This window comes from Coloeus monedula (assembly GCF_965178545.1).
Source record: "Coloeus monedula genome assembly, chromosome: 2".
In the NCBI taxonomy this organism is placed as follows: Eukaryota; Metazoa; Chordata; class Aves; order Passeriformes; family Corvidae; genus Coloeus; species Coloeus monedula.
This window is the reverse complement of record NC_138782.1, coordinates 71627968-71653988: the sequence shown is the minus strand read 5'-3', so window position 1 is coordinate 71653988 and position 26021 is coordinate 71627968. Positions and strand designations below refer to the sequence as shown.

The 26021-nt window shown below is 37.9% G+C and overlaps 1 protein-coding gene across 1 annotated transcript; it reads right to left on the bottom strand.

The window, feature by feature from the left end:
- HDAC2 (histone deacetylase 2) lies at positions 1-24073 on the bottom strand. The gene is made up of 14 exons (XM_082302388.1): positions 23895-24073; positions 16512-16624; positions 16044-16161; positions 15064-15138; positions 14624-14762; positions 12719-12860; positions 8293-8385; positions 8086-8194; positions 6509-6649; positions 4536-4644; positions 2384-2514; positions 1346-1501; positions 589-646; positions 1-378 (listed from the first exon to the last, which is right to left on the bottom strand). Exons 1-14 carry the CDS (start codon positions 23944-23946, stop codon positions 348-350), a joined length of 1467 nt encoding a protein of 488 aa, XP_082158514.1. The 5' UTR covers positions 23947-24073; the 3' UTR covers positions 1-347.
- Positions 24074-26021: the final 1948 nt, after the last annotated feature.

Genomic DNA, 26021 nt, shown 5'->3' with positions numbered 1-26021 from the left:
TTTTTTTTTTTTTTAATAAAGATAAAATTACAAAAAAGGTAAAATCAGCTCAGGAAAGGCGAATTACTTTAATAGATCAGTTTAGACATTTAACATAATAACTCACATCCATTTTTAAATACTATTACATAAAGCATGGTGAAGAAAGGAATTTCTGCCTCATAATTAGAAAACTCACAATACGACTTGCCAAAAAACAGAACAAAGCCATTTGAAAATAAATACAGTCCATGCCAAATAGTACAAAATGAAATCAGCAGTCTCTCTCCATACGAAAACTTTTCTCCTTTTAGGTATTCTTCGACTCTAGTATTATGTTCTGCAACTGATGAGAGGCTATCTTTTGTTCAAGGGTTGCTGAGCTGTTCTGATTTTGCTCTGTACAAAGGCAAAAACAAACTGGTAAGTTGTTTTATTTTTTTTATTAACTGGTTTAGAAATGCAAGTTTGAATTTCTAGTCATGATTCTAAAATATTCAGTATTCTGAGCAACTGAAAATGATCTCCACAGAACAGAAAAGTATTATACAGTACTGACTTAACAAACACTCTCCAAAAAGATGACATTATTAATTAATTAGTGCTTACCCTTTGGCGTCTGTCTTTTCACCACTGCTGTCCTTGGCTTTATCCTCCTCCTTGACATCTGAAAAATCACAAGATTTTACATTTACCAAAAGATGGAAAAAAAGCCTTAAAATACTTAGGAAGTAAAGAGCACAACCAAGTTTATTCTTTTGTATGTATTCCTAGCCAGGGGAAACTGGCTTTTAGAAGAAGTCACTAGTTACATATTAAAGTACAATGTTACATGCATCCATCCAAAGGAGCAATCTGGGCACAATGGCAAGTGATTCAGAATGCCTCAAGGCAAGGTCTCTTCTTGACTGGCCATAATGACGGCATGCAGCAATGAGACCTGGAGTTCCCCTAAGCTTGAGATGCATCCAGTTCTTAGAAAAATCAAGAGTCCTTGGAATTACACTGTCCCCAGAACCCTATCCGGTTTCTGTTTCAGAGAAAACTAGTTGGCTCACCCCACAAAAGCAAACAGGAACAAAAGTTTTGCCCAACGTGTATTTTTTCATCGTTATTTCATTAAGTCATACAAATCCCTGGCTCTAAGACTTCAAGCTTGTGGGGAAGAAACAATAACCCTTGCCTGAAAACATTTTACTAGTCTGAATAGCTGTATCTTGAGTTTAAAACAGATTATTTGAATATGATGGAAATAAATACATCATCTCAACAACTAATTAACTGTTAACAGATAAAACATCTGTCTCCTGGTGGGACTGACGTTTGCAGTTCTAAAACATAGGACGAAATCACACCACAATCCTACCTGCTTTTTTGTCCTCAGTCTCTTTTTTGTCTTCCTCTATCCTGGCTTTCTTTGCTCCTTTCTTATGATCTGCAACATTTCGTCGTCCACCTTCCCCTTCATCTTCAGAATCTGAAAATTCTTCATCACAGGCTATGCGTTTATCAGATGCTCGAACTAGGATTCAGATTTAAGATATTAATCAATCAAAAAGTCCAACTACAATAGCCCTAATAAAAAAAGAACTATCAAATTAAGAATGAGTACTAATATACTATAATCATTTAATGCTGATAAACTAAATTACAGTTAAAAACACTTATCTTTCAAGATATTCTGGGATGTACATAATAACTTCCAAAGAATAGCTTTGCAGAAACACAGGGGGAGAGTGGGAATATTTTAACCATGTATCAAGTAAAACATCAAATACTGAAAACTACAGGAGAAAAAAGAATGGTTTCAACAGTTCAGAAAAGGGATAGTGCACTAATAAGAGGTTATGGAATTATTCTAATCACCATAAAAAAAGACTAAAGGTAGCAGGGAAACTCTTGGCTATAGCTGAAGAACACCTCAAAGTTCATGGAAGGGTTATGTTTATAAAGTTAAGGGTAATGTCACAAGTATAGAAAATCTCTGCCTCATAACAAAAAAGCAAATAAAAGACATTTTTCCCCCTTAAACACTGTATCTCACTTTACCTCAAAGGGAAACATAGTTTCTGTCTTTTGTTAGTCACCAAAAAAGTAAAGCTCCTTTGGTTAAAATTCATTAAGTCTTCTGAAGTATCTATTATAGATTTGAAACAGCCAGGCTGATCCATAAAATGCAAAACCACATGCTGTTCCAGCACTTCATTAGACCCTTTAAGAGGCTCAAATGTGCACATAGATGCCACCTTAAAAACATCACAAGTGGCAGACTAGAAGTAAAATTTTTTATTCAGGAAACAAAAGTGCCAGTCTTCTAATACTGCTCACTATTACAACTAAGGTTGTGAACAATGAAATCCAATACGACTATGGACATGTTCTATCATGACAAGGTATTTCTTACTAGAAATGCGTTTGTCTGGATCCTCTCCATCCTCATCTCCACTGTCTTCATGAACAGCATCTTCAGGAATGGCCTGCATCTGTACACCAGGTGCGTGAGGTAACATGCGCAAGTTCTCAAATAAGCGTTGCCTGCGAGTAACAGACAACAAAAGTTATTACTACACAGAAGTAGCATTTCCTTGGATTTTTTATGAAGTTCTGAACTCTGCATACAAAGTTAACCTGGCTTTGCTTTAGAGTCAGTTTCATTTTTCAATTAAAAAAAATAGCATGCCAAGTTCAGGAAGTATTATTCCCTCCCTATGAGATCATTAGTATCCACAGTGTACTTGAACATCATTTTCTTTGTACTTTACAAATACTTATTTCAATAAACTTCAATCTTTAATTCCCCACAGGATCAGCACAGGTACTGCCCACTTGGGCTAAACTGGTGTCAGTACTGCTCTGTTTATAAAAGCTAGATTATCAAGTTAGATAATACACTGTTCTCCGGTTCCTTAGAAAGTCAGACACTTAAAAGCATGAAGACTTCCCAACTGTGTGCAGCAATGACAAAAGTAATTCATCTGGGTAAGTTTCCTTATTGGCTATTTCAGCCAACAGAAGAACAGAGACAAGTTCTGTCCTGTCTAAGCAACCTGATGCGGTGGATGACACACTTCAAAGCACCATATGCAAGAAAAGGAAAGGATAGCAGGCTTCTTTTGGGACTCAAAACTATCATACCAAAGTGTAAGTAGAAAGGCAGGCTTGGCAAGCATCAAATATTAGCATTTGCAACAATTATCTTAGCATCCTTCTGCACAACTTGAAGGGCTAAAGGGCAACTGGTGCTTTTTTGGAATCCTTAAGAGTCTATGCCTCTGTCTAAATCACATGACCTGGCAAAGTAGTTTTGCCATGCCAGGGAGCTCCCTAAAGCCAGGTGTCAGTGAAAACACACAATGAACTGAAGGAGGATTCTCCAAAATGATGGGTCATTGATCTTGTGGGTGCCAGTATAAGAATGTGAGATTGTTTTCTATTGACAGAGAGCAATCTGTACCTGGATTGCAGCAGCGAGTTTTGCAGCCTACTTGCACCACAAAAGCTCAACAATATATATATAACATACAGCAAGCAGCCTGCCAGACCACCAGCTGGAGAACTACATTACTACTGACAAATCTTGCACAATTACATTACAAAAAAATAAGTGGGCTTTTTCTCCCACTGCATATTATTAAAAACTAGACCCCTTAAATTTAATTGTGATTGATACAGTTGTGCTATGAACACCCATCACAGTCTATATACCAATCACTTAAAAATTAATATTTTAACAGCTTTGGTGAATTTTGCAATTTGACAGTTTTAAAGGTTATAACAGTAGTGGCAAACTTATACATGCAATTTCACATCTTTATTCAGCTATTTTTAGTAACCAAAAGAATTCCTGTGTACCGTTAACAGCCTGTTAACAGTTCAAGCTAACCAATTGTGTATGCATTACTTTACCCCTGAAGTAAAGTATTTGTTTCCAAGCAAAATGTCAAGATGCGAGGAGGAATAGACTAAGTATCAAGAGTAGCACAGCCTAAAAACACACAACCACCATAGCTTGCCAGTGAGTACTGCTCACACCTTGTGGATCTGCCAAATCACAGCCACTCAATTGCCTGCACACGCATCACTGTCTTTCCACAGTTTTGGATGTTCAAGCTCATGTATGATTTTTTATTTTTGCAGCTGACAGCTACAAAGAATGACATTCCCAGTCCATGTTTAGACACAGAGCCGAGAATTAGAAATCCTAATCGTCATGGCACACTAGCTTCTTTCCTGGCAGGATAAACTTTCTGCAAAATTAGAATGGGAATCCAATTAAAACAGTCATCTTTTCAGATGCTGGAAAAAGTAAAAATCCAAGCTGGGTCATAAATCTTCATAGTTATAGTCATGGGACTTCATAAGCTTGCATTCCGTTGGAGGAAGAGACTTCCAAAAAACCCCTCTTCTGACAGAAATGAAAACATGTCAAATCTATTCTAGTACTTATTTTTAATGAACAGGGAAAGGTATACAGTTTTCAAAACTGCCAACAATTAAACCTCCGGAGAAACATGATCCACATGACCCACTTGATAAATAAGATAATCACTACTTACTTGATCTTCTCCATATATTCTGGTGTATTCTGATTAGTCATATTTGAAGGACTAATATGAAGCTTGAAGTCTGGTCCAAAATACTCAAAGTAGTCATTGTATGGCAACTCTATAAACCAAAAGCCAAGACAACTTTGTTAACCAAAAAAGATTTTAAACATTTTAAATACAACAGTAGATTTGACAGGATTTTACTTAGAGAATCGTCAAGCCTTAAGCATTCAAGCAAGCAATACTTATTCATTATCTGGGCTGTTCAGTGGTTTTCCTCTAAACTATTCAATAAATGAACTTAAATCTGCTGGCAAAATACAAAGAGAAAGATCTACTGCAATTACACACTGAACAACACAGTAACAAATTTGAAAAATAATTTTAAAATATGCTTCTTCAGGAAAGAGAAGATCAACTGATGATCTCTTGTAGCTGTTTTCAAAGTTAGTCCAGTTTAAAAGGTTTAAGCAGGCATTCAAAATATTCCTTCAGGATAAGTTTTAATACTTGTTACTAGGCTGAAAACCACAGCTAGTTCAATATCCTTGGTAGGTGCTGGACATTGATTCAGTGGTGCTGACTGGTTCAGTCTGTCTGTTTCCCTCCTTACCCCACTTTTTACATTTTCACAGGAAATGGTCCCCTAACTAGAACACTAAACCACCAAAATGAAGCTGATAAACAATACATTGCCAGGACAACAGCAGTATTTTACACTGAATATGACTGTATCTTTCCAGATAAATTAAGAGAAATATAAAAAACATCCACAGAACCTTTAAGAAATAAGACACTGAAATCCATTTTTAATTGTGCCCTTTGTCTTTCTTCATTTATGATTATTAAAGGATAAGTGATCTAGTAAGGTAAACAGAAGGCAGACAGGAAGATGTTGCTATTGCAGCATTTAGAAATACATCGATATTTCTCAGAACAGATTAAAGATGACAGGGACACAAAAAGTTGAGAGGAATATCAAAAAAAACCAAACAACTTTATATGTATATGTATATATGTAACCCATTGAAAGAGGCATGCTAATAGAAAAAAAAAAGTCCCAAGAAACTGCTACTGTGTCTTCAAAAGCTTTGGCTGACAAAGAATATATGTTGACATGCAAAATGGAAAATATATATCTTGAAAGGCACATTCTAAATAGTGTTTTCTCACTGACAGCAGGATTCTGCTGAAGTCAGATGGAAACACTGAATCCACCAAGAAATACATGAATAGCAAAAGGTTATCAGCAAAGCTGTGGTTCAAGGTGCAAACTGCCAGTGGCTCGTGTGCAACAAATCAGTCCAAACAGCAATTTTATATAAATGGCATTCCAAAAATATATCCAGGAGCATATCTGGCCAGAAGTAAAAGGAGTCCAGGATCTTTAGGGATCTTCCTCAGAAAAATTATTTCAGTACTCAACTATTCAAAAGCAGTCTAGTATTGTTTTTTCTGGTTTTAAATTTTAAGATAGCTTGTATAGCCAAAATGGAGTGAAATGGAAGAGAAGTCAATATACTTTCACAGCTACTTTTGTCAGATAAAATGAAGAAACAGTAGTTTTGCTATGTAAAGTGGACACTTGCATAGTCAATAATTTCTTATGTACACCATGTCTGTGTTGTACAACTTACAGATCGACACTGCCACAATCAAACTGCAGTATATATTCTATCATAATGATGATATTCATATTAGAAATAATTACAAGTAAGGTTCCATAAGTTCTACCTTTTGAATTTTCAAAAAGTGATTCAGTCATTTAAAGCTTTTGCTAAGGCATAAAAAAAGGCCTAAATACTTACACTTATTTAGTGCATAAGATACTGAAAATTTACTGGCTAAATCCTAGCAATAATTTTCTTCATAATATAGTCTAAATTGATGCATTACAGCTATCTATACAAATTCCTGCTGTTTACTTAAAATCTCCCATGATTATTTCTTAATAAAATATTAATTTGAATATTAATATTTACCATTAGGAATTTCACAATCTAAGGCAACAGCAGTTTCATATGTCCAGCATCGAGCAACATTACGAATTGTGTAGCCTCCTCCTCCTAGCATCAGCAATGGCAAGTTAAAAGTCTTTACAACTTCCACACATTTAGCATGACCTGTCAAACAAAAAGAGTTGACAATATAAGCAAAATATCTATTAAATAGAATATATAACAAACTATTTAATCAGACATATGCAGTCACACTTAACAAATAAGAACTGAATTGATTCAAACAGAACTGTCTCCCCCTAGAGCTAAGCACAACCTCAGAGGAAGTCAAGACCTATAGATTAGAAATTTACAAAACACAATGAACATCATCCACCCCAGTCTTCAGAGACTTTGCATGATGGTCTACTGCTGTTGTTCTGAAATGATCTTAGAATGTTTAGTGTTTTGTCTCTTCATAACTGATGTCATACACAGTGACAAATTTAGGGACAATTTCTCAGTAAAATGCAATGGGGGAAGAAGGGAGAACAAAATCAGTACTTGGTCCTTTCTACTTCTAAATTTGAACCTGTATTAGAGGTTGCTAAGTCTTGCTTACAGAGTGAACTGGTGCCAAGACAGTACACACTCCAGGGAGATACAGCATACTGAAAGGCATCTGTAGGAGGCAGCAGCTCTCTTGGTTTCCAAGATATGTAAGATGGAAAAAAATCTGAGCTGTATGGGCAACTGAAGTAGCTTTGCCACCTGGTGCAAATCAAGAAAAGAACCCTGAAATACTGCAGACCCAACAGATACTATACTGCATTTTGTTGCCTACAAAACTCTAATTGTTGCATTAAAAAAAACCAAACGCAAAACCAAGAAAATCCAGAAAACTAATGATTCAAACAGCCTGGATTGAAGACTTAGCAAAAGTTCGCTATACATTTAATATTTTACCATTTAAATAAATAATAATAAAATAATAATAATAGCAACAGTAGCAGTTATGCTATTTGCTAAATTAACATCCCAAACTAGAGAATCACAAATTCAGGTAGCAACTTAAGTAATACTGAAATTAATTAATTCTATGAAAATTAATAAAAATTAGTGTTAACATATGGCTCAGTATAACAAACACCGCTATAAATTTAACAATGCAGTGAGTATTCTCATTTCAATAATACCTATTTTACACCCAACAAGGTGTTTGATGTTTAACATCTGTAGTCCTATTAAGTGGACTGCTAACTAGGTTTTATTTGCCCATCATGGTAAGTGTTGCAGACGTCTGTTGTCCTGTCATTCCAGGACACTGCTTTAAAGCTGCAGAAAGCCTGTACATAGAAGAAAGGGAATCACTTGAGTGGCTAGGAAACACATGGAAAACCAAGCTTCTTAACTTTTTTAGATGGACAGAAAGAAAGAGGCAACTTCTGGGTTTCTTTTGGCCATCCCTGTATAGCAAAGAAAGATGTGATTAATCATAGTAATGAACAAAATCTTTGTGACTCCAGTCCTCATCATGCAAGTGTCTTGAAAAACAGTATGAAGGGTAGAGGTTTCTAATAAGTAATAAGTTACAGAGAACAAACAGACACTTTTCTGTTTACCTTTAACAGTTAGATTAAAGCATCCCAGCCTGTCCCCAGACAGTGAATCTGCTCCACATTGCAATACCACAGCACTGGGCTGGTACATCTCCATTACTTTGGATATAATCTATAATCAATATAAAACAACAAGACATTAATTGACATAATGAAAATATGAAACTAGTAGTTTTCAGAGAGCTTAAAAACAAGAAACAAAGCACTCACTGGTTTGAATATCTGTCCATACGATTCATCATCTATACCATCCCTCATTGGAAAGTTGACAGCATAGTATTTTCCTTTTCCAGCACCAATGTCCTACAAACAAAGATGAAAAATGTTTTAATACAAACACAGAAGCACATAGGATGGTATCATGAAAAAAAGTCTACACAAGTCTGCTGAGCTATTCTGTACCATTATACATATCTGTGAGGAATAAGAGGCAGAATTTACTTGATTCCTGTTCTCCCATAAAATCATTTTAGAGTGTAGGAGTTGTACACCAAGATGAAAACAGCAGTAAGTACACTCAATTTTTTAATTCAAAGATGTAAGACAAAAAGACAAATCATAACCAATCAGTTTAGTCTGGCAAAAATAGCCAAGCAAAAAAAAAAGTATGAAAATCAAGAAGAGCAAGGTGATATGCATGTTTTCACTGTTGCATAGAAGATTTGAACTTGAAAAGGTTTTCAAAACCACATTATTTCCCTAAACATAGGATGAGGAAGTAGTTGCAGCAAAAGGGAGAGAAGAAAAATCCAAGGGGGGCCAATTACAGGTGCCCTTGAAGAAACTGAGACTTTTTAAATGTACAAAAAAACCCCCAACAAACTTGCAAATTATTCTCAGTTCCATCAAGAGTCAAGACAGGAACTGTAGTAGTCTATCTTACCAGCTTTCCTAGACAACCTATGTATTAAGACAAAAAGTTTGTTGCAAAAAAAAAGTATATGTATATATATATAAAGTGAATACACCCTGAATGCAACCACTCCTATTTTGATGATCACTGTAAAACCTAAAGATCTCTTCTTGACACACATTCCCATTTCTTCCCTTTATTTCATCACTAACACAGATAGAAAACAATGCAGTTCAGTGGAGCAGACAGTGAGAATTAATCTGTCCAGTATGGCTGTAAACTATTATCAAACAGCAGCACTGCAGAAAGAGCACACACTTGGTCCAACATCCTAGAAAAACTACGAGTCATAAGTAGCATAACCCAGCAACACCAATACTAAAACTTCTCAACGCTACCTACTGAAAGGCATTGACTTTTTTCCTCTTCCTGAACAAAGCCTCCTTAGCAGGGAATGCATCAGTAATGTGTTACTTCCAGTAACTAACCTTTACTGGGGGCGTGAGGGGGAATGGAGGGAGATGGGGAAGGGGCAAAATGGCCCAGTGAAGCATAGACACAATGTTAACAGATTTTTTGCCCACAGCACATTATTAACATTTCATAGTATTGCAAGATGAGTGACACTGAAGATCCCTACTGAACTCAACTGGCTGATTTGAAGTACAAGTTATCCAGAATTTCCCAGAATGAATCATCTGGGTTTTCAGATGCTGAATTTTCTGAGGCGATCACAGAATCACAGAAGGGTCAGTACTGGAAGAAGGGACCTCTGGAGACCATCTAGTCCAACCCCCTGATAAAGCAGACTGCACAGGATCACATTCAGGCGGGCTTTCAGTATATCCAGAAGAGACTTGACAACCTTGCTGAGTGCTCGTCACCCTCAAAGTAGTTTTTCCTCATATTCAGATGGAACTTCTTGCGTTTCAGTTTGTGCCCATTGCTCCTTATTCATCAGGCCCTATTCTTTTGACACCCACCCTTGAGATATTTGTAAGCACTGATGAGGTCCACTCTGTGTCTTTTCCCCAGGATAAATAGGGCCAACTCCATTAACCTTTACTTGTAAGAGAGATGCTCCAGTTCCCTCATCATCTTTGTTACCCTCCACTGGACTCACTCCAGTAGCTTCATGTCTCTCTTGTACTGGGGAGCCCAGAACTGGACACAGCACTCCAGATTTGGCTTTACCAGAACTGAGTAGAGGAGCAGGAGCACCTCCCTAAACCCGCTGGCAATGCTCTTTCTAATGCACCCCAGGATACTATTGGCCTTCTTGACCACAAGGGCACAGCTAGCTCATGGTTAACTTGCCCACCAGGACCCCTAGGTCTTTCTCACAGAGCTGCTTTCCAGCGGGTCGACACCTAACCTATACTGCTTCAAGAGGTCATTCCTCTCCTTGTCTTGCTTTACAGATTAAAAAGAAAAACAAAAAAAACCCATTAAATTTATCTTATCCTAAATCACAGCAAAGTCAAATGTTCACACAATTTCCACCTAAACAGAGCAATTGCTTGAGCTACTCAAGCAACTTTTTTGGAACTGATGCTTGCATTAGATATAAAACCTAAAGAAACAATACAGCATTCTGGTAGCCTCCCATTCACCAACAGATCAAGCTGCCTCAAAGAACCTGAGCCACTATAGGGAACTATGGTCTCAATTGAGCTATTTGGGTGTATAAATGACGAAATTTATGCTATCATCTAAAATATATAGAAGGTCAAATAACTTATTGAGGACACTGGAAGCTTAGACTGAACAATACATTCAGTAGACAATGGAAGAATGCTGCTAAACTAGAAAACCTCAGATCAGCTGTACTGATGGAGCTGCCATCACATCATCATTTGACACATAATTTGTTCCTGCATCAAATAAATGTAACCTGATCAGCAAACTAGATCAACTAACTAAAGAACTACAGAAACAAGCTGTAACACAGCCCACTGACAAGAACAAAGGGAAGATTTGGCTGTTGAATTGGAAAAATACCCATCAATGGCAGATCAAGTTAGGCAGAAGGAAGCAGCACAATACTGGCCTCCAGAAGGAACACTGACTTTTCAGAGAATTAGATCTTCATTTAGTTCAATTAGCTTTGCAATCTCCGGAGACAGGAAAAATCTCTATGGGGATGCAATAATTGTAATAAAGCCTGCTAAAGTCTGTATGCAGATAATGCTCATTTCAAAATCCTAACTAGCAGCTCAGAAAAAAAGTTGCCATGCCTGAGATACTGTTTGTCCCTGACATCAATTAAAAAAAAAAAAAATCCCAAAAACCATAAAATATTCTTCTATTTATTTCAACTGTGCTATCTTTTAGTTCTTTGTTCTGGGTGTGGTGAGGTGAAGAGTCCACAAACTTCTCCGTCAACGGGAAGTGCTGCTTCTAAAAGGCCAAGATATCTAACCCTTTCAAAAAAAAAAAAAAAAAAAAAAATTCTAGCCAAATTCAGCAACAACAGCTCGTCATGATAAACATCCTCGTCTGAGCTGCTTTTAGTTTGAAGCACCACTACCACCTTGTGGCCAGTCAAGTTAAATAACACGGATAAAAACTAATCTGATTTCTTCCTAAATCAATTTAGAACACAGTTTAACAGAATCTAACCACCATAATAACATTCAGCTCCAACAGCCACGCTGAAATGAATGCTTTGCACCTCACTGCTCAACTTTCACTTACTCCTGTGCCCTCTGGGTATCATCAGTAGACTGGGAAACACGCTTTTCAGGAGTATTAGCCTGAACACAAATACTTGTATCTCATGAATCAATTTAAACATATTAGAAAAACAGTGAACTTTTTCCCAGCACCGCATTTTTGTAGGCCACCTTGTTAGAAGTGTTTACTATTTTTTAAAAAAGTTTCTAACTGTATGCACAGACTAATGAGCAAAGTTGCTAACACCAGAGGAATGACATATCCTGGGAGTGTCTCTGATAAAAGAGGTTTCATTTATGAGTTTGAAGCTAGGAATACATTAATCCTAATACTTGTAATACTATTTCGAGCTGTGAAGTGGAACAATTTCCTGTTCTAACAGACAAGAGTCTAACATGAGGAATGACTAACTTAAAATTAATATGAAGGGCCAGGAAACTTGGTTTCTATTCTCAGCTTTGCCAGAGGTTCCACAACAGCTTTAGTGATAATTCCTTATGGGCAAATGCTCCCTGCCTCAGGTCAGCTGTAACACTCAGTACATAATTGCCTATGGGGCATGCTAAAGTTCTTAGGCAGTGAGCATCATGAGAACTCAAAACACACTTCATGACATAAGAAATATTCCAAAAATGAGTCAACGGTATTACTAGGCAAATAGAACACAGTAAATTCAAATTGTAACTTAAGCTTTGTGACTGTTAAAGGGTGATCTGCAAAGAGCTACTGTTCACCGTAAGTGCAGAATTGAAATGTACAGATAATTATAAATATACCATACGGTCTTCTTAGAGCCATCTCCAAAATCTGCGTGAATTAAACTAATTATATTTGAACAAAGATTTCAGCCTATTTATCCAGAAGTGAAGGTGTTAATTTCATGTAGAAGTGAATAATTTAGCTCCCCACTATCCTGTATTATTTTTTCCTAAGATTCTTCAACTAATCTATCACTCCAGGCTAATATTTTTAATGAAAACTTACTGTTGTATACCATTATTGGACATAGTACAATATTGGACTTGTAGCCTAGTGCAAAAACAATATCTACAAGGAAGACAGTATGAGGGAATTTATCACCTAATGAAATTTCATGTTCAACCTTACCCTAAGGTCCCCTGTGCCTGGAAAATATTCACCATACTTATGGAATGATACTGTCATGACACGATCTGTGGTATAAAACGCTTCTTCAACACCATCACCATGATGGATATCAATATCAATATACAACACTCTTTGGTGATACCTAGAAAGAACACATAATAAATTATCATTATATGTTATATTCATAATATACTGATAGTAAACAAGAAAAACACTAACAAAAAAAACCCCAAACACACACTAAAATTCAAGATTGTGAACACTGCGATGATTTTGGTTGATGCGACCATATGCTCTTAAAATTCTCAGTACACTTTGAATAACATTAATAAATTTATCTTCATCAAAGTAAGTAATTTATTTAGTATTTACCCCAAACTGTCTCACTCTGTAGAAGCTATACCTTGTGCTTCTGCTCACATCACTTTGTTGTTCACATCTTCTAAATTCACCCCTTTCATTCACCGCAAGGACTTCCTTTCTGCCTTCTCAGTAATTACCAACATGGTCTGTGTTCCATTAGTTTGCAAAAAATAAATAACTTATTTTCCACGACTTTTCTTTTTCACCTCTCCAGCTTGTAAAGAAAGGTACATTGTTGGTTTCAAACGTATTGCAATTTACATTTGCATCAATTTATTACACTAATGTTTATTATTTTCTTAAATACTGCAAATTTCAGGACAGTTTGAGATGAATAAAGAAACCAGTGATTTGAAGTCTTAGAGCACTAGAAACAGTAAGTATCCCTTAAATTTTATGTTTTCCCATAAAGAACAAAGTCCGCCATCGAAGACGCACTTTCGTCATGCTTTACGGAGTACTGAGTGTAAGCAGCCGTAATTTCAGGGACAGTTTCTCAGTTACACAACCCGTAACAATTTGCAAGACTCCTTCCTTCACACGCACGTTAAGCTAAAAACTTCAAGATTGGACCACAGAAAGTCATGTGTCGTAGACTACAGAGACAGCTCCCGAATATACAGTGCACATTAAAATGAGCGTCTTAATATGTTAATACTGACTATTCCTAGTGTCTTTAGAAACATTTTCTATCTCTAGACTTCCAGATTACAGCTACTTCCCTCATTCCTCACCAGCAAAATCAGCTGACCCCTCATAAGAGTCAAATACCTAGAATATTTTTTCTAATAAATGAGATTAATGTGCTGTTAGTAGGGATACAGTCCTCTGAAACAGTAAAAGCAACACTCGGGACTTGAAATTTTAGTGAAGCATTACTGTTTGAAGTTAATTATATGATCACTTTTTCATTACTCCTCATTTTTTATTTTGCAGACACAGCAGCACAGCTGTTATTTCATTATTTATTAAAACCAGCCACATTAACTCCTGTAATAATCCAAGGAAGCTCAGTGCATGATCTTCCCTGAATATTCCTGTTTGGTTCAGTAACAAGTCAAATGATAGGAAACAAGAAGGCATATAGTGAAACCAAATAGGTGTAAGATTATGAGTAAAATGACTGCCCTAAGGGGTCAGGGTAGCGATCATTCTAGCCCACTGTTCTGTCCCCATGCATAGCAAAGGAAGACATTACAGAAATATTTACGGAAAGCAAGTAAGCCTGTCCATTTTCTGAAGTCTGCCACTCTAGTCCTTCCCCACCATCTAGAATTACAGCATACAGTGTTTTACGGGGTGCATTGTTGCTTGGATCTATCTCCTATTAAGTTATCTTTTCAGCTTGCCTGTATTTTAGTTTGAATGTCTTGCTGAAGCCAAACTAGGTAGAGTTTGGAGCTTTCTTAATTGAAACTGTAAAAGTTCAACATGGGCTATGAAAACTCACTGAAATAGTAACTACAATCCATATTTTCAAACATTTAAATACTTAAATTTGACACTTTCTGTAATTTTAACTTGTGCCTGTCACAAACTTACTTAAGTAACTCAAGGATGGCAAGCACGATATCATTGACATAACAGAAACCAGATGCCTCCGATTTCTTGGCATGGTGGAGTCCTCCAGCCCAATTGACAGCCATGTCTGTTTGCTGTCTGTTCAATTTTACTGCCCCAGCTGTAAAAAGACACACAGAAGAATGAAAGCAAATGGAGTCGGAAATTTCTGATGGCCTTTAAATCTGTTACATGAAATCATATTTTATTTTTTAAATAAGCTGATTTAGAACAGATCTCTTACCAATACCGAGATACTTTATACATCTCATATTTTAGTCTGTAACTGATATATGATTATTTTTTAAAATATATAAAAACCCCTTATATTTACTTCATTTTTAAATGCACTATCAAAATTTTAAGTTGCTGATACAAACCTACTAAAGCTATAAAATAGTTGGCAAACAACATATACTTACCAACAGAACCTCCAGTTGACAGCTGACAAAACTCAAACAGGCCATCAAATACAGGACAATCTTCTCCAACATTAACTGTATAAGAAACATATTATTTTTTAAAAATACCATTCCAACAGCATCTATACACACATGGATAACACTTACAGATGCATAGTTCATTCAGCATTTTAACTACTTATTCCTCATCTTATTTGTCAGGCTAATTTAAACACTGAAAACAACGTAGAGTCCTAATAGTATAAGATAATTCCAACCTAATCTTTTTTTTTCTTTTCTTTTTTTAATTCTTTTTAGTTTTCATTGGAAGATTTGTCTCCTCATTTGAAGAAGTTCAATCATTTCTAGATTTTTGAAGAACTGCTGATTAACATAGGTCATGTTAAGAAATGTAGAATTACTTAGAAAAATAATTTGCTGACAATAAGGCACCATAAAGTGGTTACAATACTGCCTTTAAAATTGATATAATAGCTGTAAAACTGCATTCCTAACAGTACTTTGAGCTTATACCTATAATTAAAGGAATAAATTAATAATAGAAAGGGTGAACAATGTACAATTTTTACTATCTCCCTCCAAAAAGAATGAGCGAGTTCTTTTCTTGACTTAAATGCATTTTCACACATTGGTTTTTACTTATCTAGTATTCAAAAAAGCCTTTTTTTTACAAAGATTTCAAGGCACTTTCACTAACACTTCACAATCTGCACACTAAAGCCTTATTATTAGCAGCAGTATTTCACATCTAGAATACACCCTGTGAAAGAAAAGGCAAAAATCCTTACTTATGCATGAAGAACACTTTTGTCAAGATGACTGCTTTTAATGGAGAAGTCCAAAATAGCGTAGCTAAAGGCAGGCACATGCTACTCTTGTTACAGTACTTCTCTAACCTCTGTATTGGTGAATCCAGAGCTTCAAACAATGCTAGCCATCAAAGCATGTACACACAGACTTAGCCTGACGTTGGCACTTACATCTCTGCATTTGCTTGCTGTACTCAGACATATTGTCAGGCCTTATTGATCGGAGAAATTTGATGTATTCATCACTATGGTACTTGGTCATTTCCTCAGCAGTTGCTTTGTGGGGTCGCTGATAACAAGAACAAGTTAAAGAAATAATCAAAGTGCTTTGCAAAATCCGCTAACAATGTGTTAAAACAGACAACTTGAAAGAAATCCCACCTACTTTGAAGGGAAAATAGTGAAAGGAAAGCAATAGTGGTGTTTCACATAAAGCAAGGGCTACTCTGTTGTGATATACAACTGCATTAAATACTGCTTCAGTTCTAAATAAAGAAGTAAAAGTAAAAGTAAGTAAAAGTAAATTTAAGTATTCCCTATTTTCACTTCCACCTCTCTTCATATATTTGTGTGACAATACTTGAAATCCTTAAAAATAACTTAAAATGCTTCAGTGGATATTCTATTGCCTATACTTACATAAATTTCCATTTTTCTGTATAAGCCATAGTTTAGCAGCAAGTTGTGAGTCATTCGGATCCTGTGAGGTTTCATTGGATGCCCTTGTCCATAGTAATAGTTTCCAATATCACCTGTCAGTAATACACAAAAGAATAGCTATTCATATTACAAAACAAGTTTCATTGCCACTTAATCATTCTCAGAAGATGAGTAAACAGGTATGATTCCAGAAAACAAACAAACCCCACAAAGGGAATACTGCCTACTTCAAAAAGAATACAAGGGAAACAAATGTTGTATGTCAGAAACAGAGGGGAAAAAAAAGAAGTCAAATCTTTTACTACAAGCAGACAGTAGTGGGAGAGCTAAGATAATTTTAAGACATGGTTTCAAATCAAGAGTGAAATTCTGGCCCAACAATGGGCCAGAACTGAACAATAAAATGGGAAACAACTGGAATTAAGAGGAGACACTGCTGATGACATTGCCACATAGTATCACAACAGAGGCTGTAGTAAAACCTACCATTTTGCATGAGTTGACTTTACCATCCTCAGCCTGCCCTTAACTACTAACCCTAACTGTTACATCCAGAAGTTAGCTCCAGATCCATTGTGGCAACCACATGCACAAACACTCCCCAGACACCTGCTGCTGGAAATCCACAGTAGTTTAACAAGAACCTTATAATCCAGATTAGCCTCTGTTAAATTAGAGACCAACTAGGCACACAATTAAGATAACAAATTTGACACTCATTTGCAAGAAAGGAACAGCTGCTATCATGGGCTAGTAGTAAATTTTCTGCTGAGCTCAGTTATTGACAGAACACACACAACCCCACTTTAAGCACTGACATTCCCGACATATGAACCATTTTACACAACTGTTTCTGGAAACATAAACAAGCCAAAAAGTTATGTTCAGTTGTCAATGGCTTTCAGCTGGAAATTTCTATAACAACTCTTCATAATAGCACCTCTTTTCTTTTTGACCCAATTTCCCAATAGGATTACTGAACTTTACCTTCTTGAACTTTTTACTTTTCTTTCACATCCTTCAACATGCTCTGCCTTGTCCACTGGGAACAAAAGAAACACTATTTTCACAATGTCATACTATTTTGTAAATTTTATCAGTCAGAGGTAAGAAGCAGCACCACTACAAAAGAGCTTTAGTTTCACCTCTTCAACATGAGCTTCATGGAGGAAGGGTAAATGTCAGCTTGCAGTAGCATCACCAACTACCAAGAAAAACAAGTATTACAGTAAGATTAAAAGTTTCAAAGCATTCTAAAATCCTTCAAGCTTTCAGTTTTCAAAGAGACAGGAGAGTAAAGACACTTAAGAAAACAGATATAACCTAATGTAACATAAGAAGATGTTTAGAAAAACTACCCTTCCAAACCTAGCTCTTAGACATCCCATAACAATAGAAATACCAAGTTTTAACATTAAGTTAAGAATTTTGAAGAGTTTGGACCTTCTAACTTGGGTACTTAAGTGGAAAAATAGCACTTTTTTTTCAGTTACTTATTGCAAGCCTACAGGTTTGGTCACATTCAGGTCAAGAGCAAAAGGTATTAAGAGTATAAACAAACTCCTTCCTTCCAGCAAAAACATTTTCAAGCACTTTACAAAAGATTACTTTATATATTTGATGGTTGGGAAAAAATCTATCATAGCTCTTTGAAACTAATGCCTAGAAGATGAAAACCAACCATTTACTAGCTCTACTTTACATTTTGAAGTTACTGTTAAGTCCTAGATTTTAAAAAATCTTCTAGCTAGTAAGAGCTTTAAACTTTGAGATTTTTAAGAAAATAATGACTATAAATAATATGGTATTATTGAGGAAACTTCATTACAAATGCATTTGTGTCTTAAAAAATGGGTGTTTTTACCAGGTCATTTCAATTTTACCTACTTTGGCTTCTGTAGTCATCACTGACATTTTATTCAGAATGCTGACATATGGGGAAGCAGACAATTAAGAATTATTTTATATCTTATGTAAAATGTAAAGTCTACTATTTTTCCCATATGAAATAGAGAAAAAATAAAATTAACGTTTCCTAAATACACTTGTAACATATTCTTCAATACACTGCAATTAATCAACTAAACGAATTTTAACTTATGCATAATCTATATACCATACACTGCAGCATAGAGTTATATAAATAAAGCATATTTCTTAGCTTTCTTTTTTTTTTTTTTTTTTTTTACCAGAGAAGAGAATTTTAAAAGAATTGGCACATTGGTAAATTTCATGGGGGTTTATCTGTCAAGTAGAAGATCTGTAGATGAGTATCTGGCATAAGAATATTGATCCTTCTGTATTAGAGGCCAGCAGTAGTGACTAACAGGAGATATCAATATAATACACTTTAGCAACAGGCAACAGAATACCATTTTATTTTTCTGGTCTTAGCATCACCCACAAAAAAATGGTTTTGGCATTAGCCTCATAAAAGAAATTCTTGAAGCATATGGTCAAGAAGTCCATTAAGTTTCAAGGTATTTGTGATGCCTGTGTAGGTAGGGGTGAAGAAGGAAAAGAGGAAAGATCCTCTTTCTTCATTAGCACCTTGATTTTCAACCAACATCACAAAGGGGACCCATCACGGAGACATCATACTGTGATGGAGGCAAAGTTGTCAAAAGTCTCTCCTCCTTTACCTAGTGAAGAAGGTGGTGCACTTCCTAGTACAAACACTTCATCCACTGATCCTGAAGTTTTTGTATCTCTTTTTCATATGTTACAGACTTACTGGAGTGCTTTGGGAAGAAAAGCAAGGTGTATCAAGAGCTAGTATGTGTGAGGATAGGACACCTCACTCACTGATGGAGCTAAAAACCTCTGCACAAACCTCTGTCAGACTAACTGACTAAAAGATGTGTATAGATGAGAAATAGGTACAGTGAGGCCAAGCTCACAATACTATTACTGCAGATAGTATGTGTACTTGACTCTATACTAACTAATAAAAACGTAAATTCTTACTAATATAAAAGTAAAAATCATACAGAATTATTAGGAGCACATTTACATCACTTACCAGTGTGGGAGCACATGGAAAGTGCAAAAAAAGAGAATGTAACTGAAGGAGGAAGAGGAGGGAAAAAATGCAAAGTAGTATGTGTAGAAAGTTTGCAAATCTATTAATCTTTCATAGTGAGGCTTCAAAAACTGAAATTTACTGTTTTATACCAGTAAAAATGTCAGCTAAATGGCTCCCATTAAGAAGTAGCAACATATAATCTCTGAAATGTTGAGTCCTTAATTAAAAAGGGACAAGCCAAGTGCCCATTTAATGCTAGGAGTTTACTGTCCCGCACTGTTCGTTATATGATACAGATGTGATACAGAAGACCTACCTGACAATTATTACATACTCTGTCATGTTCTGGGTTCAAATATATATATATATGTATATATAAAAAAATTTCTTCTTAATTCATATAAGTTATATGCCAAAATGATGAGAACTATCAAATAAAATTAAACCCATGATTCTTTTGATGAGACTAAGTTTTAGACACCCACTTCTCTGAGACTTTAGCAAGGCCTATAGATAATATTCTAATGCACAGAAAAATACAAGAGGCTACATCCCCTAAAGGAACTTTAATTCTGCTCAAAACCCCACGACTAACAAAAGCTATGTTCCCAAAAAAGTATTAGTCTCTCTAGTTACTATGACATACAGAAAAATAACACCATTAAATTTACCTATTACAAAACAGTCTTAAGCGACTGAATAAAGAGACAAGAGATGACATCTACACTTGTTTTTTGATACTTTGTAACTTGTAAATTACATTACTTTATAACTTTGAACAAATAAACTGTTATGTACATGGACCACATCCCTGCTTATTTAAAGTATAGTTACCATGAAATGATGAGGTGTTTCAGAACTGCACTATGTGAAGAAACCTAATTGCTACAATAGAAACCACATGAAAAAAATATATCTTAATAGCAGTAGTTACACTGAATTGACTTCAGCAATACTAAGGAGTGAACTCATGTAAAGTTGAATGTAAAAGAAAAGATCATCAATGGCTGATGAGTCCAAAAAACAGCTATTCAAGCAGGCCTAAAATTACTACACTAGTTTCTGAAGGATTGGGCATTTTGTTCTGGTTTTAAAATTATGCAGACAGCAGAAGAGTTGCAAAGATCTGACTTTTGAGCCCTGAGCAGAGGCTGGACACCATCATCATGTTTGGAAGGCACTGCACAAAGTACTGATGAATTTCCAGAAAACACTTCAGTTTAAGTTCATTTTATCTGCAGATGTAAGCTTTAACTAGAAGTACTACTTAAACAGTGGCCAACTATAATAACACACTGCCCTACGAAAACAGTTTTAGTCACGTCTTTATGGATGGAACCAACCACACTCTGATGCAGATCTCTCAAATTTTTCATTAAGGTAGAGCCTTTTGAACACTCACACTAAATTATGCACAAACAGCAATATAAACAATACTGCTAGTGCACTGGCATGGCACAAATACACGGATTCACTGTAACCATGCTAGTGGCTGTGCGATTCTCTAGAACTGTGCTTGGCTGTACAGGAGCACAGAGCTGGAAAGACCACCTGGGGCCTGTTCTCATTGCTGTGGGCAACTCTACAACACCTTGGAAGAGCTAAACTACCTGAGCCACAATGTTGCAAAACCATGACAACAACCTGAAGATACATGGTAAGAGACTAAAATAAAAGCTACGACATCCTTCCACATCTAGCATGGTTCCAAACAGTGTTGAGGAGCACACTTTGCTAAGCTAAGGCCATACATGTATTAAGACTAGAAGTATTTATGAAAAATATTTCAAATAAGATCACGGAAGTATTTTAATTCATATTTTAATTAGTTCCCATAGTATACTGGTTTGAATTTAAACGAAATTCCTGACCTGAGCATGATTGCAAGCAATGACGATTCTGCAAACTGGATGTGGCTGACTGTCTATTACAAGCAAACTCAAGGTAATGAAATTGAGCTTTGTTTACTCAAAGTTTAGTAGTTCCAAGTACAGTATGAAGGCTATTAAAACTGTTGATTTCCAAAAAAATCTTAACAACAACACACTCTGAGAAAGTGATAGGCTAATTAAAAAAATCAGCCTTAAATGACAATTACAACAAGTTTCACAGAAAGCATGGGGAAGTTTATTGCATGAGGAAGTTTATTGCATCTCAGAAGATAAGTGTACATGCTTCTAAAACTATTCAAGACTTTTTAGTCTATAACTTTCAAGAAACAAAGTAAAAGTATGTGTGGAGAGCCAATTATGACCTCAAAAAGGGGTAATTTACTTCAGACATGACATCCTTTTAGAGATACACCATTACCTCAGTAGTTTTTTGGTTTGGGTTACTTAAGACTTCAAACACTCCCTTTGCTGTGATTCAAAGGCTCTGCTCGTACAACAGTTACAAAATATTCAGAATTACCAGATGAACCACACAGTAGCATCAGGATATTTATTTTAGGTATTAACTTTAAAATTTCTTCTAATAACTCTATTTCCAAAAGACATGTAAAATAAGTGTTGGATTTGGCAATAAAAATAAATGAGACATCAAAAATATTCCAATATGTTTCTGTCACATGTAAAACATTTATTTTAAGGCACAACAGATACTATTTTCTCTACATTATTAACTTCATTTATCCTAGTCTACATACGAGCTACAACTGCTTTAAGTCATTATCCTGCCACCTCCAAACTTGTACCTCTTTTGGTTTCTCCCCTCTCTTCAAAAGTATAGCTTTTTTGCTGTTAAGGGAATCTAATACTAGCATCAAGTACCAAAATCCAGTAATCACAGAAAAACAATATATCAACATCTAGTAAACTGCAGCCACTTGGCTTTATTAAAAAAAAAAAAAAAAAAAAAGACAAAAAAAACCAAAAGAAAAAAGAGAAAAAAAGCAAAATGATTAAAAAAAAAAACCCAAATATTTGCAGTGAGAAAGCTTCTAAACTATCACTGCTGTCTTTCTTTCAACAAGGCGAAACGTGATTCCTCTTCTCTAGGAAAACTAAGATCCTAGCCTCACCAAAAGTATCCCTAACAGGGGCCTCCTTTCCCCTTTAGGCTGAACAAAGAACCAGTGCTAGCAACAAAGAGAAGGGGGCGGCAACCACCACTCTGCCTCCTTTAGTGTGGTTAAAAAAAAAGCCAAGACAGGCCCCACAAGATCTGCAATTTACAAAGAATGGCAGGTTTGCTCTAGCAACACACCCTTTGATATCTTGAGTGGGTTTAGCCACTCATCTTCACTTCCAAAATGGTGAAAACACCAAAGGACTACAGCTGAACATCCTCAACCTCTGTTTCCTGGCTACTACCAAGACCAGCGTCAGATGCAACCGTACAAGATTGTTACAATAGGAGGCAATTTAATCAAATCTCTTAACTAATCTGTCTATCGAGCTCACTTCCCAGTACAAAAAGGGCTAAACAAACTCAAGCTCAAGAAGAAAACGAAAACTTCTTGGTGCTGTGGCCAGACAAAACGGCAATCAAATTGCTGAAAATATGTCAAACCAAGCACAGGCTCCACATACTTTTTCGCCATGACACAACGCAGATCACAAGCCCCTGTGTCCCCACGAGGCAAGTGTGCAAACTCAGAGGGCCTGCATGCAACTCAAATTTCACTATTATTAAACACCCACGCACACAACTTTCCGCGTTTTGCAGGAAGGGAGGCTCATGGGAGCCAGACCTCTGCTCTGATCCCTGCTCCGTTTGGGGAATGGGGGAGGAGGGGGCAGAGTGCCCCTGTTCCTCCGTACCCCAGACCTCGGTACGAAAGCTCGAGGCAGGGAAAGGCCTCAGCTCAACAATCACCAGGTGCCGGAGGTACACATGGCCTGGACTTTCTTTGCAGGGGAGGAGCCAGACACAGCAGTGACTCCGACGCCTCCGTGCTCAGCGGATGGAGGGGAGTGTCTCAACTTTTTTTTCTTCTTTTTTCTTTTCTTTTTTTTTTGGACGGGGGGGGGGGGGGGGGGGAATGTGGGTGGTGAGTATGTTGGGGGGAAACAATAGACACAGCACTTACTGCCGGGCCCGGCAGGCCAGGCAGCTCCCCGACCCGCACCTCGCCCAACTCCACCACCCCCGGCCCCGGCGCCGCTGCCCCACGCCCGCCGGCCCGCGGGGATCAGCAGAGCCGACGGCGGGAGCGGGGCGCGGCGGCGGGGCCCTCCGGCCGCCATGGGGCCGGGCCGGGCCGGGGGAAGCTCGTCCCTCGGGGCGAGGGGTGGCTGTGCCGGCGGGGGCCGGGGACGCAGCCCGCCCCGAGCGGCCATTAGAAGGGCGCCCCCCCGCTCTTGCACGCGCGCTTCCGCGCCGGCCCTGCTCACCGTCGTAATAGTAGCAGACTTTCTTCTTGCCGCCGCCCTGACTGTACGCCATAGGGCTGCCGCGCCGGGGCCGTGGGCAGGGAGCGGGAAACCGAGGAGAGCGCGGAGCCGGCTCGGAGGGTGGGAAGGAGGGGGCGGGAGAGCGGGAACTCGCGACGCCGGGACCGCCAGCAGCGGGAGCGGGCCGGACCCTCGGCTGCGGGAGGGGCAGCTAGCGGGACGCGTCCAATTCTCCGCCGACGGAGGGAAGGAGAGGGAAAGAAGGAAGCGGCGAGGACGCACGCGAACGGACGTATGCTCCCGCCTGCTTCTCTGTGCCGACTGCATTTAGTTGCACACACAATCCAGGGAAGAAGCCAGCGGGGATTCTTAATAAGCGAATTATTGGGGAAGGCTCTTTTCTAGGCCACCCCTATGGCACACAGTGGTATGATCCGCCGCGGGCGTCGGGGCTGTGTCCCCGCCCCCCAGCGGAGCGGCTGGGCGCATGAGCGGTGAGGGCGCCCCGTCTCTCGCCGCGGCTGCGGCGGGAGCGCGAACGAGGAGTCCCCGCGCTCGAGGCCGCAGCGGGCCCGGGCCCTGCTCGGCTCCGGGGCCGCGGCGAAGCCCCTCAGCCGCGCCCCGCACCGGCCGGGACCGCGGGGAGCCTCGTCCGTAACCTCGCAGCGCTCTCCGCCGCGCTGGGGCCCGAACCTCACCCTCGACGGGGCTGCTCGACCGGCTGGGGCGTTGCGTCTTGTCCCCTCCGCAAGTGAAAGAGTGCTCTTTTCCGCAACAAAAATCTGTTTTTTTGTTTTGGTTTTGTATTTTTGAGTACTCCTCCCTATCAGTACTCTGCCCTATTGGCAATTGTTGCACCTCAGTATCCCTGTTCTAGAAGTTGTTCAAAACACGCTTCACAGTAACACATAGCAATTCTTCCAAAAAATCAAGGCATGCCATGCAAGAAGCCTTTAACATCTGAATCATTTCTCTTTGAGATCTATCAGCCGTTTTCTCTCCTTTACTCAAGCTCAGGTACAAACGCAGGAAGGAGAAACATGATCACACTCATGCTTAGCCACCTTGCTTGTATTTGCATTTGTACAGGGGTTCACACTTGTGAGGCCTGATAAGCCATGTCTGGGGGTGCACATCAGTTACACTAAAGGTTATTGTTTCTTCAGCTGACATGAAAGGCCTATATTTAGGGACTTTCACTCATTCAAGTCTTGACCAAGGTTTGTTTATTTGCTGGAGACTCTAAAAGTACCTAAAACCCCTGGTTATTGCCACATGTACCTATTTGATAACAAGGCATTTGTGTAATCTATGTCAGACAACAAAACCAATACATGCCCAAAACCAGGTTAGGTCTTTGTTCCCAGAATTAGGGTGTTTTCACTCCTCGAGGTATCTCGAGTCTGGGTCCTTGTAGATGATTAAAAAAAAAAAAAATCATTTTACATTGTTAGAGAGAGAGAACTGTAAAATAAGTTTGTTAACCACATGTATGTGCACCACACCCTAAGGATAAACCTATGGCATGCTAAGAAGAGTCCTAGACTCCCCACACCACCCCCTTCATCTTGTAACAAAAGGATACTATATTGTCATGTAGCCAGGTGGTGTAGCATTTTTAAACAGCTTTTGTCATATTCCATTTGGAAATTTCTCTCTTAGAAATAACATACAAAATTGATTTCTACAGCTTATAATACAGCTGATATGAGTTTCTTGGTGCAAAGCACAGCAAAATATCTGCATGATATTATAAGCTGTAAGAGGCATGATGTTATTCACTTACCACTAAATTTCTTTTTATCTCAGCCTGCTTGATGGTGTCACTGCTTGAACAGACTTAGATTGGACTCCAGAAGCTCCAGACACTATTCTGTATTAGGCAATCACTGTATTACAGGCTTCTTTGACCACTGAAATTCAATATGTTTAGGAAGCTACTCAACATTGTGTAGTTGCCTGATAAACATTTCTATCCAAACTACAAAGTACAATAGCACATCAGCTGGCTCAATATCAGGAATACTTTTATTGCACCACAGAGAGAATTCAGTAAAAGCAGTGAGGTATTGTCAAAGTTCTTATTAGGGACCTTATGTGAAGAAAAATGTTCATAATTTCAATTAG